The sequence below is a fragment of the Dromaius novaehollandiae genome, chromosome 11, assembly GCF_036370855.1.
Source record: "Dromaius novaehollandiae isolate bDroNov1 chromosome 11, bDroNov1.hap1, whole genome shotgun sequence".
Taxonomy (NCBI): Eukaryota; Metazoa; Chordata; class Aves; order Casuariiformes; family Dromaiidae; genus Dromaius; species Dromaius novaehollandiae.
Window position 1 is genome coordinate 15681084 of NC_088108.1, and position 21421 is coordinate 15702504.

Genomic DNA, 21421 nt, shown 5'->3' on the forward strand with positions numbered 1-21421 from the left:
CCAGGACTGGAGTTATAGCTACTAGGGCATAACTGATTGCTCTAAGCTCAATCCAATTGATACTATGTTGGAGGTCTGTTCTTCCATTAACCTTGGATGAAATTGTTCCCTGAATTAGCTTCCTCGCTCTTGAAAGCTGGCATCAATTTTCTGCAGCAACCCTTTGCTTCTAAGGTACTGTGGCCCCTGGAGTACCCACTGGCAACAGAATGAGAAAGTGTAAGAAAGGTGATGCCCATGCATTTTAGCTTTTGGAGAGGCTCTTAGAACAACTTGATGGAGCAAGACACCACTTACTCTTATGTGACACACAGTCTCAGTAAACTAAAGAAATAAGACTGTGCCTTGGGTACCAGTTTCTGAATTCCGTTCTCCAACAGAAATAAAGCCACACACAAAACAGTTAGCTTTGTCAAATGCAAGTTACTCCAAAATGTGATCTGGATTGTATGATGGATACTTTATATGTCTTTTCCAGGAAAAGAAAATTCTGGTAAAGCCCCTTTCTACCCAAGAAAAACATAACTAACTTTGAAAAGCATCCGTAGAGAAGTGTTAGAGAGCGCATTAGGCATCTCTAGCACAGGAAGCTGAACGATCTCCCACAGGAGGCTCACAGGATTGTGCAAATAGGTCCTGTTCAGATTATTCAACCACAGATAAAGATATTCCCTTTAGATACTGTTCCTATTTGGAAACAGTTTTCTATTCTGAACTTTGGCATTTCACAGACAGTTGTCTGAAAACTTTAAATTGAAATATATTCAATCTCTGAAATGCTTTTAGGGCCCAAGAAGAGGGCTGAGCAGATTCCAAAACTTCTCATTCCCAGTTTGGTTTAAAGATAATGATTTATTGCAGCATTTAGCCAATTGCGGGATAAAGGTTATGTCCATAATATTGATTCTGAAGTTACACATGTCTAATGAGTAAATAAAACTGGATATCTCTTAGCTGTTTCTCTCATGAAAGATTACTCTAAAATTTCTTGCCATTCGTCCCTCTTTGGGGGTCGGCTTGTGGTTTTGCTAGCTTAAGGGATGAAGGACTTAGTGTTATAACCTGTGCCACTTGTGATATTGAATCTTTTTGAATAGGTAGTTGAATATCCCTCCAACACTTTGGATCAAAGAACAGCAAGACCTAAACTAGAATCTGTATTTCCTTTTAGACTATCAAAACCTAAACTAGAATCTGTATTTCCTTTAGGCTATCAAAAAACCCTAAAATTGTACTGCAACAGAAATCGTTAATCAAATTACTAAGTCATCACAAGACCTGCCCTCTGATACAATATAATTAATAGTAACCGGTATTTTCATACTAAGCTGTTAGGCATATCAATTACTGTGAAATACTGCACACATTTCGATTTTCTGTATCTGAAATGAAAAGGGCTACTGCAAAAGGACACTTTCTAAGGCTCCAAATCCAAATAACTTTTAGTTTCCCCTGGCATAAGTAGGGAACAAGGAATCTGAATAGGGATTGCATGATCCAAACACAAGAAAGCAGCAACAGATTCAGACTTCAGTATTTTATACATAAACATCTGGCAGCATAAAAGGGACTTACGCAGAGTAATAGAAAGTCCACATAACTATTTTAATGATTTTAAAATACCAACTCAGAAGTTCTTCCTATCTGAGGCAGAATCAATATAGAAATAACAGTGCCTGTTACCAAGACTTTTAAGCCATTCTAATACGGGTCCAAGAAGAGTGCTGACTACATACTTTCCCCCTTCTAGGTTTGGACTTCCAGTATCCTGTTAGAAGTACACTGAAAATAAATGGCAAACGTTAAAATGGAACAAGCTGGCCCTGATAAGAGTAACAAGTATGGCACGGCTCACGTTGGCATGCATAAACTGATGTTAGTCCTATCAATTTTTCTGTGTCTCCAGCCATCTGCATGAAGCACTGAAAACTGATGCAAGAGATTCCAGTACTACATCGGAAACAGTTGCCACACCAGAATAAAGTGATCCAGCTAGTAGACAGTACAAACATTAGGTTCATCACAAGCTTTTGATGAAGAATAGAGTCCACTTCTGATTGTGCTGGTTTTGGCTGCCATTTGTTTAAGTACTATGTCTCGTTTAGTCTTCTTAGATCCATAAGAGGCAGATTAATCTCAACAGCTATTACAGATGTGACCACTGCAAGGTGATCCTGCAGACCTCTATGTCTGGTTGTTTCTAACAAGCTCTGATCAGGGTGAGCTCCATTTACATGCATTTTTGGATCTCCTCTATGAAGCAAAATCAGCTATGGTTTCAATTTCATGAATGATAACATGTTTTATAAGTAAATATGCAAGAAATACAAGTATTAGCTATGCATTATATACAGTTATCAAAATGTCAATTGAAATTTTAGTTTCAATTCACCAAAATGGAAGTTGCAGATAACTGCTAAACCAGAAAGCTCTTCTCTTGAGCTTTACAAAGCTTTTAAAATCAGTTGGCTTTTTAAGTAAAATAGTTACAACTCACTTCTGTGTTATCCAAAATTAATTTTCAGACTTACATATTGTGTCTCTTACAATTAGCAGCCATACATAACACTATAACGATGCACTGTCTCTTGGAGTTACTTTAAATGGATATGTTAACTGCCCCAAGCAGTTTATACACTAAACAGCTGCATACGCATGGAAGCATCTCAGTTCCTGAATTTCTCACTGAAAACTGTTTTCCAGTCATCCAGCTGATATGCTTTTACCGAACTACATGAGCTTCTTGTTGAAAAAGGTTTAAATGTTTAATTTGCTTTGCTCTATCTAATCAATAAATCACAAGTGGCTTTTTCATAATACAAAATGTTGAAGGGAAATATATTCAGAATGCTAGGATAGAGACAATTTCAAAACAGCAATCTTCTTGAGTCAGACCAACTGCAATAAATTTTGCTTGTATCTGAACTTCTAAGAAGAGAACAGCAGCTGGTTCTGGAGAAGCTCACTAGATAAACCTCTTGGAACTTTTTTGCTGTATGTAGAACCTAAATGGCATTTTATTGGCAAACAATTTAAATACTTATTGTGAATAAATTTATGTAAAGGCTAGCTAATTAAAATTAATAAGAGGTTTGATTCATTCTATTTTATGTTCATACTGCAGAATAACATCAGAAAATCTTTCTACATTACTGAATATGGTAGTGGCATAGAGAGGACAGCACACACGGAGAATAAGCACTTGTAACTGATCTAGGAAAGAGACACAGCTAAAAAGTTTCTTTTCCTACATTAGCAATTTCATATAGCTATCTGTGTACTAGCAGAGGAACATCACAACAAAAAGCATGGAACCTCATTGCTAAGTAACCTATAATTGCACCAGCTAAGAGACCAAGTAGACACTTCTCTTCCAAATAAAAATTCAAGTACCTAACTTGTTACTAAAATCATGCTCAAACAAAACAGTGTTCTGAGGGGGATGGGGAGGAAAAAAGAAAAACCCAAAAGGAGAATGTGTATTCTGAATTTGACTACAAAAAATTAACAGAAAAAAATTACAGAAAACTTACAGAAAATTAAAAATTAACAAAGATATGAGAAAAATGAACATACCTGAGATGCAGGTAACAGCGTGAATAGGACACAATTCTAGCTTTATTAAGAATTCACGTAAAAATCATATCACTGCATGAGTCACATACTGTCTTTCTGCAGTGTATTGTACCTAAACATTTTGCTTGTGGTATGTCTAAGAACCTGAATCAAGGTAATAGATTAAAACTACTACATGCTTTTAGCAGACCACTTTTTGAACTACAGGTAAAAGGAGATTACTTTAAGATGAGAAATTCTGTTTACTTGAGAGGGACAGCAGCTCTATTTTTCATAACTAGAGGCCTACTCTTCAGTAGAAAGTAGAGGTTTCAAACAAAAAAAAAAAATTGTCTACTTACATAAGCAAATATTGTAAGTGCATCAGTATATATGCATATACTGATGCTCCCCTTGAACCGTATCTATTAAAGATGACAACAAGTGAAATCCAAAAGACTTCATAGTGTCTTCAAGGAAAAAATACAATTGTGTTAAATAAAGAGGCTTTGTAAACAGATTTCTCTAGCACCTACTAGACGTATGAGAGTCTGATCTTTGGCTTACATGACAATGAATAGCAGCAGATAAAAAGAAAAATGAAAAGCACATACACTGAAAGAGGAACATAGTAAGGTATACCCATTACTAAGTCTTATTTTGACCCACGTCTTCTAATATCTTCATCATTCACTTCTTTTTCTGTCTCCCTGCAGGAAGATAGCCAGCTCCTTATCCAGACATCTTTAAATATTTCATAAAAGGAGATTTAAAAGAGTTGGTACTGCCAACTTCATTATGGAATGCTTTCATTGGTTCTAGAGCAATCCCAGTGCACCAGTGACCTAAGAAGAGACAAGGCCTTGTAGGAGGACTGAATTACCACTCTCCTACCAGTGGAATGACGTTTTCTACTGGAAATAGACAAATATGTATTTTAGACATGGATTCAGACTGGAATTTCAAAGTACCCTGCTGAGATTTTTCTAAAGTAGTTTTTCAGCCTCGACACGCAGACGACCAACTGTATACATCCAATGGCAAGAACACAGGAGTTCTATAGTCTCTTACTTCTGTAGCATCAGCAATACAATCTGGGAAACCAGAAAAACACTAGTGGACTGAGAAGCACAGCAAAAAGGTTACAGTACAGTGAATTTTCCTACCAGAAAAGCAAGGGACATTTTACAATATCTGGGATAAAATCCCATCTGAGATATCAGTGGGAGTCCGAGTCTCCAAGGCTGTCATAGCAGCTCTGCTATATGAGAAAGTTCAAAATATAAGGCATGCCAAAAAACAACCACTCAGATTTAGTCAGGTTAAAAAAAGATGGTGAGAAGGTATAGGTACATTTACATTTGAAGGATATTAGGAAAAAAAAAAGAGAAGGGGGGGAGGGCAAAAAAACCTGTGTGTCAGTGTTCATTTTGTTTGTCTGATGCTTCCAAGGACAGATAATGACTTATTTGTAAATAGCAATAATAACAATGTGGATCTATTTCCTACTTACAAACATTAACATTACAATTCAGTGCTATCCTATTTGTCCGCAATTACTATTGAGATAAGAAAAAAAAACCCTAAACTTCTTTAGCAGGCTTTCCATCTAGCTTTTCTTCCACAAGTCTAAATAACTGCTGACATTAAATGGAGACTGCACACTTATATAAAGTAGTGTAACCAAAATTTCAACACAGAAGATGTATTATGAAGTATTAGAAAATATTTTAGGCATATCCTAAAAATATCTTGCAGTAATAAACACATTATGAGCTGTTAATTTTTCAAAGTTTTTTTTTTTTTTTAAATCAGATTCCCCAACTTTCAGCTTCATAATTCACATCTATAATATTTAGGTTAGTTTTTCCCGATATATTTTTTTAAATTGTATTAGTATTTAGAAATGAATTTTCCTAACACTATGCTTACATAAGATAAACATAAAGTACTTACACCACTCCCAGCATATCGAACAATAAATAATAGATTCCCCTGACAGGACTTTGATGACCTGGCAAAGCCCGAGTGCTTTCAGCCAAAATCATATGAAACCATAAATCACTCTTTATTTTATAGAATATTTCAAAATGGATTCCTGCTTTCTACCTTGAAAGTCATTTCATGTGTTATTTATAACCAGTGAAGACCAGAATGGAAGGAAAATTGCATAGAACTAGAAAATTTACTGTGACTGCTTTTATAAAGAATAACTCCTTTTAGAAAAAAATTAGAGTTACTGGCAAACAAACTTGTGAATACCACCACCCTTTATTTTACAGCTTCACCATAAGCTAATACAGGCTTCCTGTAATATCAGGGGCAAGTTTAAGTAGCATTAAAACTGAATATAATCCAAGCAACTGAAGAAATAGAAAGTTAAGGGTAGCCCTGCATCCTTATCCGCACGACTAAAATAAATACGTACAGCCACATTACAAATCTTTGCACTTAAAATGATTTCTGCCATAAATTCAACATTGCTGAATGTTTTGCCTATGAATTTTTCTACATGATAACTGTGCAAAGACAAAAACCCTGCCACTGACTTTAAGAGCCTAGATCTGAATATCAGTCTCTCAAAAAATAGATGTATTTTTTTCTTGAGATAGTTACCAAAGAACTCATAATGTTCTCTCCCTAAACATGTACTAGCATTTTAATATCTACACTTACTGAAAAAGTTGACCCCACAAAAGCTTATCAATAATGAACTCATTTAAATGAACATGACTGTTGCCCACTAAAGCAAGCATTTATAACATCAGCCCTCCAAAACTAGATACTACTCACCGTTAGATAAACAGAATTCACCGAATATCACTTTCCAAAGACTAGACCTTCCGAAATACTAAAACTGTATTGTGGATGATATCGTACACAATCTACTTTGTGAGAGAAATACTCAATGAAGTCATTTATGTTTGGTTAGTGGGTAACTTGACCATGGTACTATATTAAAAAGCAGGGATATGAGAGCCTTCAGAAAGGGGGATATGGGGAATGTTAGGAGAAACAGAGGAGAGGGAAGAAAAGGATGACAAATGCTATAACATAAAAGAATAGAATCAAAGAACAGTGTTGAAATAGGGTTTTTTTTTTAATTCTCACATTTTATTTTCACTGGAAATTTAAGATATGGCCACCAGTTTTATATCATAGGATTATCCACTTTTCTTAAAAACTTTGGATGTAGCTTCCACGATATTAATGAAAATTTTGTTACTGGACCATAAAGCCATTAAATAGGACTAGTATTTTTGTACTGCACAACCCTCTTGCTATAAAATTGCCTTCACAAGACAATGGTTAATCTGGGATAAGAAAAAGTACTTTCTTCAATATGTGAACTTATTTTTACCATAGAAATATCAAGGTACTAATTTAACATAGGCATTAAATGGAGCACTGATGACTAAAATTTCACATGAGGTTCCATTTTCATTAAGCTCACTACAGGGAAACAGTTAAATGAGCCTGAAATAAGAAAAAATTCAAATCTAATGTTACTACTCAATCTAATCACTAAAATTAACAGATGCACAAATTATAAAACCAGAAAAAGGCCACACATGCAGAAAAGAAAGTAATTACTACTATACATTTAAAAAGATTAACACAAACAACCCAGTTATTCCAAAATCTGTGCTCATGACAACTGAATATCCATAGGTACACTGGCTATAACATCAGAAAACAGATACTTAAAGACAAGGCTAAAATATTTCCTCAGAAGTCATTTCACAGAAGAAAGGACAGATAAAAGTTCTACTTTGAGATAACATTTTATACCAGGTAATTTTATATAGATAAGAAATATATGATCAACAGTATCAGTCATCATTTATGCATGCACTTGGCAAAAAGTGGATGCACAGAAAAGACAGAATTTCTGCATTTTAGTGATCATTTTGAAAATCTTCAAATTAATTCTAACAGAACTCTGCAAAGTGAGCCAGCAGCTCAAAAATGCGGTCTTTACCACATATCCACACCACCACATGGCAATATTTCAGAGACAGAATTTAGCTCAGAGAAACTCTCCACACACACACGCACACACACACATATATATCAAACCTCTAATATGACGAACTCATTCCAAATCAGGGAAGGTCACATTTCATGGCTGGCACATGACCAACTCTAACTGGCACAGACAGTTTAGAGAAAAGTGCCTTTGCTGTTGAGCTTATTGTGTCAGGTGAATACTTTTAAGAGTGTGGCTAGGAGTGCACAAACTCTTCCATCCGTGGCATCCTACCACCAGTCACTTTTTTTCTCACTGAGCAGCCAGGTACTTAACACAGGTATCACACATCCAGCAAATACAACACAACAGGGAACATGAAAGAGCATATGAAACCAGGCTTCCACTGCCAGAACAATTCAGCTGGCCTGCATTTTGCTCTTGTGATATCCCTGAGCAAAGGGTTGCCAGAGCAGGCTCCACTACAGTCTACCTTTAACAAAAATTACAGAATCTCCAGAAGAAAGTTTTGGCGGGACAGGTGGGTTTATTCCTGCACAAGAACCATGAAAACAGGAACTCTGTGTTAGTTAAATGACTACAGTCAGCTCTATTAAAGATACACCACCTTCACTAGCTTCCTTAGTAGCTAGAATAGCTACTCCTACTATTCCTAGCTACTATTTTCTCCTTTTGGTTTCTTTAGCAGGTAGGATAGCTAAATAGGCTGACATCGATACTGATTTTATGAAGCTTTCAGTATCATTTTATCCATCACTGTGTACAGAAATATGATTTTTTCCATGGTAGTAAAGACTGAAGTACCCTCATAAATCACAAGAGATATATAAATATTTTAACATTTTGCCCTGTTGGTTTGATATTGCAGCCTTTCATTGTCTCCCATTCTTCTCATACGCTCAAACATTCACAGAGCTGAACGCATATGAAAACAACAGGTTCATTACCAGGGCTTCCATACTGTACAACAGAGCTAAGAACACAGAAAGGACTTCTTAATTTGCTCAAGAACCTTAATTTTGCATTTTTTATTACATTCAAAGTCAACAATGGGGACAATATGCTTTTATAATTTGTCACAAATCCCAGAACTAAATTAGAAGTCCTTTGAACAATTACACCAGCACTGTAAGATGACTGCTTCTTGCTGGTAAACATTTAACATAGCAAGTATACTAAGAAACTCACTTACTGCATTCCAAATCACTTAAAAAAAAGTCTTAAATCCGAAGGGCACACCTTAATTTGACAAAATAATGAACTCAACAAATGGAGTTCCTGATTTCACATGGAAAACAAAAACATTTAGAAGAGTCTTGCTTTCATACTCAGAATACCACCCTGAGCAGACCTTGGGAGGTCTCCATTAAGGCCAGGAAGATTTCATTGTAAATTTGGGACCTACAAACAGTAATATGTTTTGATCATGTTCGAGGCTAAAGCTCAAAGCTGAACTGAAGGTTGTTTTATCGGGCAGGGGGAGAAGTGGGGCTTATCAAGAGCCATTTGGATTAGGCCACTATCACCCTGGGTTCTGCAAAACAGGAAAACATTTCAACGTTAGAAGATTACATAATTATGATACACAAGCAGCAAATACCTTACTTCTGAAGGAATACTTTAAAGTTTATCAGATAGTGACAGTGTCATGGTGTGTGTTTCAGTGAGAGGTTTCAGATCTCCATCGTTACTCACTTGACAGGAAACAGGACGAACTTGTACAGGATGTATAAAGCATGGGCAATTACAGGAAGCTCACAGGCAGATCTCTGATATTCAAAATCTTTCAAACATGTTTTATCAAATACTTAGTAATATACTTCCAAGAGAGGACTCCAAAAAATTCTGGATTATTTGTAAGCAAGAACAGAGATTAGAAAAAAACTTTAAGATCAGAGTTTGATTCTTATATCACAGGAAATGAGAAAAAAAAATCCACATATACTGCATACATTAAAACAACATTCACTTTAGCTCTTCAGAGCTATCTTCAGTACAGAAAAGTAACCTTTTAACTAGACAAGCCACACGATATTTCCAAGAAAAAGGTTCCTAAAGGCAGCAGAGTCAGGCAAGGCTTTATTAAATATCAAAGGAGCACTCAATCTTGGGCGTGCAGAGGCGGGAAGTGTGTGTGCCTGACTCCTGGCTCACAGGCCCACGGCATGAGGCTATCCACGTCTTAGCAAAGGCCACACGCACATTTCTGCTACCTCTATGTCTGAGCAAGCCCCGACATTTCAGTCCTAACGGCCATCCTGGAGCAGGCTGCCAGCTCCTCGAGACTGGCGCAGCGCTGCCTACACAGCTGCCCCGAGCAGGTTCGTCGGCCCTGCTCGCCAGCAGCCCCGCCAGCAACCCCGCCGCCGCTGCCCCCGAGCGCCGCCACCCCTCCCTGCCGCCAGCCCTGCCGGCCCCGGCCCGGCCCGCGCCGCCGCCGCCGCGTACCGGTCCCTATCACCACCACGTCAAACTCCGACGGCAGGTTGTCCGCCATCTTGGGAGGAGCACTGTCACGCCGCTCCCGCCGGCGGAAATGGGGCGCGCGCGGCGGGCAGGGACTTCCCGCGGCGGCGCGCAGGGGCTGCTGGGAGCTGTAGTCCCCGCGGCGGGGCGCCCCGCGCCCGGGCCTTGCCCCAGCGGGGACGGGGGAAGCGGCGCGGCGCCTGCAGGGGGGCCGCCGGCGGCCTCGTCTCGGTGCCTGCTCGGCGGCGTCCCGCGCTCCTAAACAGTCTAAAACAGGCTGCACAATCCAGCCACTGTCCTACTAGCTCCTTTACCAACCCCCCCCCCCATTCTATGACAAATAAGCATGTCTGTGGTAGGTGCTGTTTCGCCCGCAGCCTCCCCAGCATCAGTATTCATGTTTCTGCGATAAAAACACAAAGGAAGACTTGTGCACCAGTTTTATGCTTAACTCCACCACAACTGTGACACACGCGGGTTTTGTACAGTTCACGTGTTGACTTCACTCAAGTACCCGGGCACCAATCCTTCAATAGCTCAGGTTCATTTTTGGCATCAGTTCGATTGCAGACATTACTCTCTATTCAAAACTCAAAAATTTAATAACAAATCACTTGTATTCTCTGGCTACTATTTGACCAACTGTTTATTGCTTAGTTCCTACCAACTTCTTTTTGCTTTATTCTCTACCATTTATCAAATCATTGTATCTTAGTTTATATCATGGTATCTTAGTTTACATCTGTTTACATCTTTGTAACTCTTTGGCCAATTCCAAAATTAAGCGGAAAGGTCCATATCAAAAATGATTTTATTTAATGGTGAAAGTAAGATTTTGTGGATTACTTCCTTAGATGGTATCAGATTTCTTTAGTAACTGTTATTCTTTAAAACCTTTTCTGCCTATTGCCTCATATGCTGTAAGTTTAAGGCTAAATTATGACCCCTTTGTTCAGTACAGCTTACACTTTGCAGTATTAGGGGGAAAAATAAGAAGTATTTCCCTTATTTTATTGGTGGCAACACTTTAATAAAGTCTTCTTACTCCTCATGTTGAAGACTGATTTTAAAAGAAAGTGTATTAGTTCATCGATTTTTAGTCATTAATTTCATGTCCTTCCTTTTTTAACAGATGAATTATATGTCGGAGTGTACTTCGTTCTCGGTTGCATTTAAATCCTTTCTATTTTCCTCAACTCTTTAATGAACTCTTCATTTACGTTCCTCTCCAGGCTCAGCTCACACTTCCCTCCTGTTTCGCCTTTTGGAGCGGAGGGGGGTCAGCGGTGGACGACCCAGAGGAGTCGCTGTTCCAGAGCAGCCCCTCCTGTGCTACCAGCTGGGCGGAAGAACGGCACAACAGAAAGACATATTTGAAAAAGCCAAATGTAGATGCAGCAATGGAAGCAAAATAACCTAGCACAGAGTAGCTGTGTCAGCATGAAGTACACACTGGAAATTTCTAGACGGTTTTGCTTTTTATATTGCATTTAATGACTTGAATGGGTTTAAACTAATCTCTTAATATTATTCATTGTGTATGATTATATTAAAGTCTTAACACCTTAAATCAATAATAACAGTAAACCAGCCAGCAGCCTGTTAACACCTTATTACAAGCCCCTTGTTCACATAGCAAAAGAATGGTGAAAATAGTATAAAGCAACTAATGGAAACCAGAGACCACCTTAACCCTTCGGTACTGCCAGACATGCCAGAACAGAGTACAGCGCAGAAAACAAATTTCTAGCAGGAAATGTCAAACTAGAAGAATACCAAATATATATATGTAAACACCAGTATCTGGTTAACAGGCTAATAAATACGTAACAATCAGTAGTTATGGATTCAGATGTAAAAGTAGTAAGATCAAATTTTATGTGCCCTTCACAAAACTGTCCTATAGGAATTTTAAAACCTTTTTCATTCTGCAGTCTGTGTGCTCCAGTTCCGCTACGAGACTGTCATTTCTGTCTTCCTAACCTGTAACAACAAATATTCCGCTCCAGAGTTCTCACAAGGCTGGATCCCCCTGACCTGGGGAGCTGAGGAACAAAGTACCACTCTACTGCTTAGATCTTTTTGTCTCAGAAAAGACAAATTTTCCTCTCACATCCTTCTCTTGCTGAGAGAGGGAATAGTCATGAAAATATGATTTCATTGTCAAAATCTTTTTTATTGTTTAGCATAATTCTAGGAGTGCACTAGAATAGAGCTATTTCACTGTCAATGTCTTACTGTTTCTCAAGTGCTTAAGTATTTATCCCACCACAAAATGCTGTTGTTTGGTTCTGTGAGTTCCTGTTAGCTTCATTCATAAGATGCAATCAGTGCAGTCCTATTTCATGATGACAGTCATTATCCACTGGACCAGAAATTCTTCTTAGCACTATTTATTTGACAAAAATGATTATTCAGGATCTTTAACTGCTAGGTTTGTCAGCCCCATCCAATGCAAAACTGTTTCCCTCCACTCCAGTTTTAATATCAGCAAATGTTAAAGTAAAATATGCAAGTATGAATAATTTTTATGAGAATTTCATGGACCCTGAGAAAACGTCTTACCATGTTTTTCTCTTTAGCTATTTAATTGCAATGTCATAGTAACAGAAAGCAGCATACCCAATTCTGCATGGATGAATAAGCACATTCAATAAAGAAGATTTAACAGAGTAAATCAAACACTGGATTAAACATTTTCTGCATAACAGACCACAAAATGGGCATTCATTTTACCAATAGATCCTCTACATTAGAAACAAATAGAAACGCACACCAACATAATTAAACTGCATATTCTGTGGCCTGATTGCAGAATTTCCCTGTATTTTATTGAACTAGGTCTCATCAAATATAATTGCCCAAATGCATTCGAGAATGCACCCTGATGAGACTAAATGTAATTTTTTTTACCCATTTATTTGTTTTTCTTCGTTTCATGAAATAATTCATAATCCTATATCTAGCATTTGAGCAAAGGCTTCATACAGCGTTTACTAATAATAGTTCAGAAAGACACATGAAAATATCAGTTTAGGATTCCACATTAGCAGTCTTCAAATATTCTTTCTGTAAGTAACTTTTCCTGTCCTTATTTCAAGCAAAACATGCATCTTAACAAAAACCTGGTTTTTTGCTCCATAACTTTTATTTGGGATTTTCACTTATTCACAGAATTAACAGATTTTTTCTTTAAAATCTGCATAGTTAATATCCAACCTTAACAAAATACTTTCAGAAATACAGTAATCTCAGCAAAACTCCATGACGTATGTAAGTGTTTTTATTTCCACAGGTAGAAACACTGAAGCTCAAGGCCATAGAGAAAGTCAGGAAGAATCAGCATTATAATTATGGAGTTCCTAATTATCTCACAGATCTATTCTCAGATAATTTGATCAAGTATTTCTTCCTCCAAAAACAAACAGCAAATACTTTATACTCAGTTTGGTCCTTTTTTGAATTATGATGAGTTTTTTTTTTTAAAGTTACATAGCATCTTTATCCTGCACGGACTCCATATGTGAAATCTCATTATTTATTTTATTCACTCAATGGATACACAGTTTAACTCTACTCGAGTACCAGTTTGAATGAGGATCAGCAGCAGAATCGGGCCTATTAGCTGCTTGAAACATCTACTGAATAACCTGATTTATCCCAACTAAATGGCTCATTAGTTCAGGCAGCAAGAAAATGTTTGTGTGTTGCTGAAGTTATGCATGGTTGTCATATAGAGTTTGCTGTTACGCAACTGTCAGTCACTCAAGCATGCACAAACTAGATTGTTCATTAACTACAGAAACAGCCACTCTACATTCAAGCATGTTTGGGACAAAATACTTGTTTCCAATTTTCTTTTAAACTCTGATACACATTTATTTTAATTTTTTCTTTGTTACTGCTATTTGAGTTTTTCTTTTTCTTTGTCTCTGCTTGCAGTAGTTACTCTCCATTCCCAAGCACACCCAATACTTTTACTTGAGCTTTATTCCTTGAACTCCACAATGAGACATACAGTTCTGCATTTATATTTCACATTATAGATTTCAGATTTTCCATACTCTTTAAATGAACATTTGACTATCAAATCCATGGAAGGGCAGATCACTTGCCCTTGCCGTTATCTAAAATCCTTTGTCTAGACTTCCTTGTTAAGAAATGTGTTATTTATGATTTGGGGATACATAAAAGTGAACTGGGCTCACTATGCTATTTTTCTGGAATTATATTAATTATTGTTCAGCTTTGAACATTTTTGTATGTATTTACCAAATGGCAATGCATTGAGAATGTTATTAAGCCGACCAAAACTGTTCCATTTCCTTCTTTTCAGTCTGTGTTTGACCAACTTAGTGGAGTTCTAGTGTATAATCAACTCTCAGAAAAAATAGTAGCAATCTCACGATTCTGATTAACAGATACTTAAATCTTCCTCCAATTAATGCAATTGAAAATGTAGATACCTATTTAATAATCTCATTTTAATCAAAGTTGTTTATGTAAACTCTTTAATTAATCCAGTCATCATATAATCTCTAATGTATTTCATCCTCATAGCACTTTTGTAAGGTTGTTCCCACTTTACAGATAGTAAAATGAGGATATATATTAAGGGCCTGAGCTAATCTTCATCGAAGTCATGTGAATCCTGTTATTTATTTAACAGAAGTGAGATTAGACCCTAAACTGCAAATTCTCTATCATATGTAGACACCTAATCCTCCTGGATGGTATGAGTATTCCTTTGATACAATAATCTTGTCTTTGATAAATTAGTGAATTAAACATATTTTAAAAAAATGAATAATTAAATGCACATTCTCTAACTAAGAAGTACTGAAACTGATTTTGCAGTTGCCCTTTTTAGTAATCACTAAGATATGAGTAAATTATACGATTGTGTAGAGAGATGGGAAAAGAGTATTACATTTTGCTCCACTTATATAAGCATGCAAGGCAAGCAGTTCTTTTTCTAATTGTTTTATCAATGACATTCTGCAAGAATTCTGCCAGTCTCTTATTGCAGACAAAACTTTCCTGTATAAACTGAGCACAGAGGAGAAAGAAGTAGGATTGTAGCTTTGATCAGGCTGCTCTGCCCAGCATAACTGGCAGGACATGGAAGGAAGGCTCCACTACAGCCTCATTAAGGGCTGCCTATGAGCTTTACAGGCTTCCTAAAACTACGTATGTGCCGGATGAAGGAGAAAGTATTTGCAATAGCCTCAAAGTCCAGTTATTTTTTTATGTCACAGGTTAGTCTTAGCTGGTGAACCAGATCACTAATACACTAGTTTTTATTGCATGTCTCTTAGAGACACTGGGGGGAAACTGACCTTAGGAACTGGAGACTTACTGAACTGCTGGTAGTAGATTCAGAATAAATCTTCATTTAGATTGCCATAAAACCATGATATTATTGCATTATATGCAATATATGGTGTCAGCTGAGCTTTGGAATTGGCTAGATTCTTTCTTTCAGTGCTCTGTAACAGTGGCTAAGATCATTGGTATAATATGTGAATTGTCACTGCGGTATGCAGGGTAATTTTTGAATCACTGAGGCATGTTTGTAAAACAAGATTCTTTCACCTTCCTGATTTTCATTCTGCATCATTTTTCTTGATAAAATGTGTCTTTTTAGTACTACTGTCAGATACAGAGAACTGTGTAAACCGTTTTTGAAGCTGAAATGTCAATGTCTTTAAGCAAAAAACTGAAACTTCTTTGTTCAAGTCAGAAGAAATTCATCAGGAATTTCTGACAATGTTTTGGGTTTGTATGCTGTAATTTTTTAAAGCAATGTGTTCCTCTTCAGCAGCTTCCCTCATTTCCCCAATAGACTGCAATGTGTTCTTTACCATATCTAACGGGTCCTCGAGGAGACAGTATTTCTGGCAGAAGTTTGTGCATCACTTTTTAATTCTTTAATTTCAGACTATACACTGTATTTGGATTACCAGTTCTCCAGTTCTTCCTATTCAAATGAGTAAAAGATGGCAACATACCATCACTGTGTCATTCTGTAAGTGAAAATTGAAATGGTGCTTCGAAGTATTAGAACTCTCAAATTCAAGATTGGTCAATGAGAGGGCAAAATCAGTTATCTGAGAAAACATTTGCTCTGGCTGACATCAAGATTATCTTAAAGCATGGCATATCCATACTGCATATATACAAATGAGCAGCAGTCAGCTCCTGCTTAGCATTAATCAAAAGACTGATGTCAAAGCTAAAAATATGATCTGGAAATATTGTAGATTTTTAAATTAGGATTAGGCATCATGGCAGTTAAACCACAGAAGATGTACGGAAATTGTCTGACCACAGCCACATAAATCATATTGATTTACTAGACATGCATTAGAATTTTGCTTTCCTCACTTAAAGATTTCTCACTTGCTAAATATGAAATAACCAGAACCTAGTGTACTCTTCATCAAGTGTGTTGGGTTTAAGATAGAGAAATAGTCAACTCTAAAATGACTGCAGTAGAAATAGTAAAATCTAGTAGCTTCATATGAACAATTTCCCAATAAATTCAGAATCTCAGGTTTGCTGGAGAGGTTTTTTGACTCGCACAAATAATGCAGATATTATAAGATATATGTGCTTGAAATGGAGGACAAAGTACTACCGAAATTAGAGCTATTAGATTTTTATTCCTCCACCAATTGCATGATCATTTTTGCTTTTGGTAAACGCACTGGTTCTCCCCAAAAGGGAGCTGAGTCACAAGGACTTAAACTTAAAAGTTTTCATTCTGTTCATCACAACCTTCATGGGTTCTGGCCCTTGATCAAAACTTGGAAAAATTAGTGGTCAGCTTGAGGAAAGAATGCAGGGAAAATTTAGGAAGATACATGGAGGAAAGCTGGAGAAAGTCTGTAGCGAAGAGCTATGAAGCAAACAAGTTTGTGATGAATCTGCTCAAGAGGATTAAACTAACAGAGAATGCCTGCCGCTGGGGAAACCTGGAAAGAGCCACGGCAGGAAGATAAGCCATCCTTCTACAAGGATAATTTGAAAGACTAGTTATGACTAATGCAAGATAATTTATAAGAGAAATCAGACAACAGGACTTTAAATGTATTCAGACATACACAGCCGAACCTTATCTATGCTAGCAAAGGATTTCCAATAAACTCTTGTAAGAATATATGCATTTTGTGTATGTAACAAAGTATTTTTTCTGTATAGCTTAATTACATGTTCTAAGTGATAACTTGGCATTTTTTAAATATTCTTTTAGTAACCAATGTCTTCTGTTTCTTCTTATCTTCTCAAAATGATATTGTCAGAACAAAATTTGATCTCAATAACATTAGTATAAATTGGGAAGAATAACTGAAATTATGCCCTTATAAAAGAGGATGTTGAAAAGCAGAGTTTGATGCTTTGAGTCCTACCAGTTCCATTATTTACATACTTCAGCATCTAGAAGTCTAGGTCAATTGCGGTAATTCAGAAATTGCCAGTAAACAGATAAAAAAAGAAATGGATCGGGTAAATAGGACTACAAAGGTTATGTGATAAATCAAGATTAGTAAATAGGGATGTGTGTGTTTAATGGCACGTAAGTATTCATTTACTCCCTTATTTCATTTGCAGTATTACTTGAAGCAGTTGCTATTGCATAGTAGAAGGCTTTCAGACTCATGTTCTCAGGTTTTAGGAAAAATGTACCTTTTCCAACACATCTGAAGACTGTAGCTCATGTAAGAAACTAATCTCTTATCTCTGGAAATATTCCTATTCTTTTTAATTACTGCATTTCTTTTATTCAGCTCTTTCTACTTGTTGCCAATTTATGAATACCGATTTTTGCTCCTTTAGGACATTTCATTCAGGACATTCTCCTACTTCATTACAGTCAATACAAGTTTTGCCACGAAAAGTTCAGCCTCTTAGATAATGGTCTCTTCTAATTATTTAACACAAAATAATTACAGTTACGGTTGAAACATCTATTGTTTTAAACTTGAGATAGGAGTACTTATCTCATCTCACATGTTTCAACCTTAACTGCACCCACAGAAATACTGAAAAAAAACAACAGTTGGTCTATGGAGATGGATAATATGGCATAGCAAGCAAGCAAACTGGATTAGAAGGCTGTTATTTCTTATTTGAAGAGATTGAATACATAAAAGATTCTTAAGTATTTTATTTTAAATAGTAGTCTTCTCCATGTTGAAAATCATAAATGACATATGGCTGAAAAGAGAGGATAAAAAGAGAATTTAAGTTCTGAAACTGATAAAGCTCCCTTAGGAAACTCACCATAAATATTATCATATAATTAAAAGGGTTTAAGGTAGTCTATAAAGCTAAGTGAATTGATGTGTCTCATATGCAGTATTTTTACTTGGACTTCACGAGAGAAACCATAAACAAAAGACTATAAAGGCCTCAAATGAAATGAGTTCTTGCAAGCTCCGATTCTTGTGAAGACGCACTTATCACTAAGAACTCAAACATGAAACTGTGGGCAAGAGACACCTGCAAGTTAGGAGTGGATGGTAGCGAGGGACTAATTTACAGGTTAAGCAAACTGTCAGTGGTATCAACAAGCTAAAAAAATGAAAAGTCTAACATTGCATTAGGAATGACGGAAGTAGACGAAGAAAAATGATGAAGAAAAAATAATTATTACTTTTTTACCTTTGGTAAAAAGTTCTGGTTTTAAGTTGAATCTGCCTCAGTTTAAATGTGATGGCTCTGTAAGTGCTGTGGTTAGATCTCAGCAGTAACAGCAGAGATTGAGTTCAGGCTTTACAGATGCACTCTTGAAAATTTATTAAAGTATCTGATGGTACGTATGGCCGATGAAGGAGCTGCCAGACCCTCTTCCTGTGTTTGCCTCTGCAAGGACATATGTTAAAAATGTGTTGTTTGTAGAACGGTGATTTGGGGATGATTTTTTAAGTATTAAAAAGTCTATCACTAAAAAGAAAGCCATCAGCTTCTACAGCCATCTGCCTTCTTTGTAAGAAACAGGAGTATGTGTAATCACTTTTTATTTTTAGTAAGTACCTGTGCTGAAGCCATTTAAAGGAAATGTCTCTTTAATAAACATTTCCCTTAGAACATTACAATTAAATAGGGTTTTGTATCTAAAACCCTGTTTAGGATTTTACAGCCAGACAGTAGCAATAGTGATCCACTGAAATTTTTAATAAATTTGAAATGAGATTGTACTCAGCTTGCCCCATGAAAATGAGAACAGGTCTTGTTTGAGTTTCAAAAATTGTGAACTAGTGCCAGATTATATGTAGCGATGCTTCTGAGAATTCAGAAAGGACACATGATTTAACATCTATTTTTCATTATTCCAAACATAAGTATACTCCGCTTATAATGCTAGCTTTCCTTGTGCAGAAAATAAGAGATCCACACTGTACTTATTAAACTTTAATTACCTGTATGCATCTAGCAAAAGAATGTTCATACTGTAAACACTATGTGGGGCAGCTGCATTAAAGTATTTAGTGTTTTTTATAAGATGTTTGCATTTTAATCTATTTTCAGGGGGAAATGCAACTGAGCTTTCTAGCATATTTGAATTTAAATAACACTGTCTTAATAATAGGGTGTTCTCTAGTTTTAGCATTTGTATAGACAGTGTGATAACATATAAAACAAAAACAATAGGAGATCAAATCTGGCTTCAGTTTGAGTTAGAATTTTAGGTTTGCAATGAATCATAATATGTAGGACAGATTCCAATTTTTCTCATTTTAGTCTTAAAATCATGGTTTATTAGAGTAAAATCTCAAATTTGGGGTTTGTCAATTTTCAGCAGACATTTCCATTATAAATCCATTCAATACAATAACAGTTCCATGATAAGGTAATTTCTGCAATAGCAAGACTGTTAATTATTCCCCAACATCTGACTATCCCTAGAACTATAACCTTCCCTCTCAAAGCAATTTTGCATCACAGACTCTCTAAGGGCAGGGAAGGACACATGGGGCCATTATACTTCTTCACTTCTGCTGTGTAGCTAAAACGACTCAGAACCTCCAAAGCAGAACTAATGAGAACATGATGTCCACTCCCTGTTTTTGCATCCGCTTAGCATCTTTTGAGTGGCACTGCCTCCTCTGTTTGATTAAGAAAATAAAAGAATGGACTCTACCTCTTCATATCTTGAAGGTGTTATATGAGTATTAATTCTGTATAACTTATGTATCGACCCTTCCATTTAAGCCAGAAGAGCCAGAATTTTTTTTGCTCACTTCAGAAGAATATTATGCAGTTGTAAATGTTGAGGCAGATTATTAGGAAGATTTACAAGAATAACTACTTAAAATGGTCACATTCATTTTAAAGAAAAGAAATATAATTGGTATTTGCATAGAAGAAAATGGATGAATTTAAATTTTAGTTGATTATAATTATTGTCATCATAATCATCATCATTATCTTTGTATGTCTAAATGACTGATTCAAAGAAGAATTTTAACACATTTCATATGTCAGTGCAATTCTTTTCTGTTTTGTGCTCTAGTGCTTGGGGTTTTTCATTTGCTTTCTTCAGTCTCTGAACTTTTCATGGAAGCTATTGTAATCATTTAAAAGGTAGAAAAAGGTTTCAAAAGAAGTCAAATCTAGAAGTATGGCATATGTACATTTTAATTTTTTCAATGAAATATAATCAAATTATACAGAAAAATGAATACATAGATATTGTATGATGAATATTAAAGTTCTATCTGAGCCCAGATTGCTTGACCAGATGCAACAATATTTTAAATGGTATTTACATACAAATTGGTAGGTGAACTAACAAGTGGTAGTGCATTCAGATGAAGACATCATTCAAAAAGTCCTTTAAGAAATTGAAACTGCAGGTAGTCACTATGCTCCTAAAGGTTTGCAAAGTTACTGATCATTTTTTGTATTTGAATATGTATGTTGATACAGTTGATATTTATGTATTCCACAATATTGTTGCTACAGTAAAAACCCTGTCTTCTACTAGTGTATCTATATTGCGTGAATATCTCAATATTGACAATTACGAAGAGTCCAGATCCACAAAAGCTGTTGAAGAAAGTGGTTTCTTTCCGACTACTTACAGAGATTCATATCACATCAAAGATGAGCAATCAAGACCATAATAAACCTTATATTGTGTATAGTAAAATTTAAAAAAAAAGTTTTGCAGTTGTTATTTCCCTGATAACTTTGTAATTACTATGAAAAGCACACATTTTCCTGCTGGTAAATCGTAGCCGGTGTGGAAGCTAGAATTCTTGATGCCTAGCATCTTTAAAAAACAGGACTTCGTTTTCCTGTAACTTGGTCTTTAGTGTTAACTCATTTCATTTGCTGCCTTTACCCCCTAAACTTTTAATGGAAGCTATTGTCAACATAACGAGAAAATCTTCCAAACAA

General features: G+C 36.3%; 1 protein-coding gene across 2 annotated transcripts in view; it reads right to left on the reverse strand.

Moving 5' to 3' along the window:
- The window catches only part of CHM (CHM Rab escort protein), a 79388-nt gene extending 69294 nt beyond the window's left edge, over positions 1–10094 (reverse strand). For both annotated transcript variants that reach the window (XM_026101304.2, XM_026101303.2), the window contains exon 1: positions 9995–10094. In XM_026101304.2, coding sequence (XP_025957089.2) covers positions 9995–10043 — 49 coding nt within the window. In that variant the 5' untranslated portion in view covers positions 10044–10094. The remainder of the gene's footprint in view (positions 1–9994) is intronic.
- Between the last annotated feature and the right edge of the window lie 11327 nt (positions 10095–21421).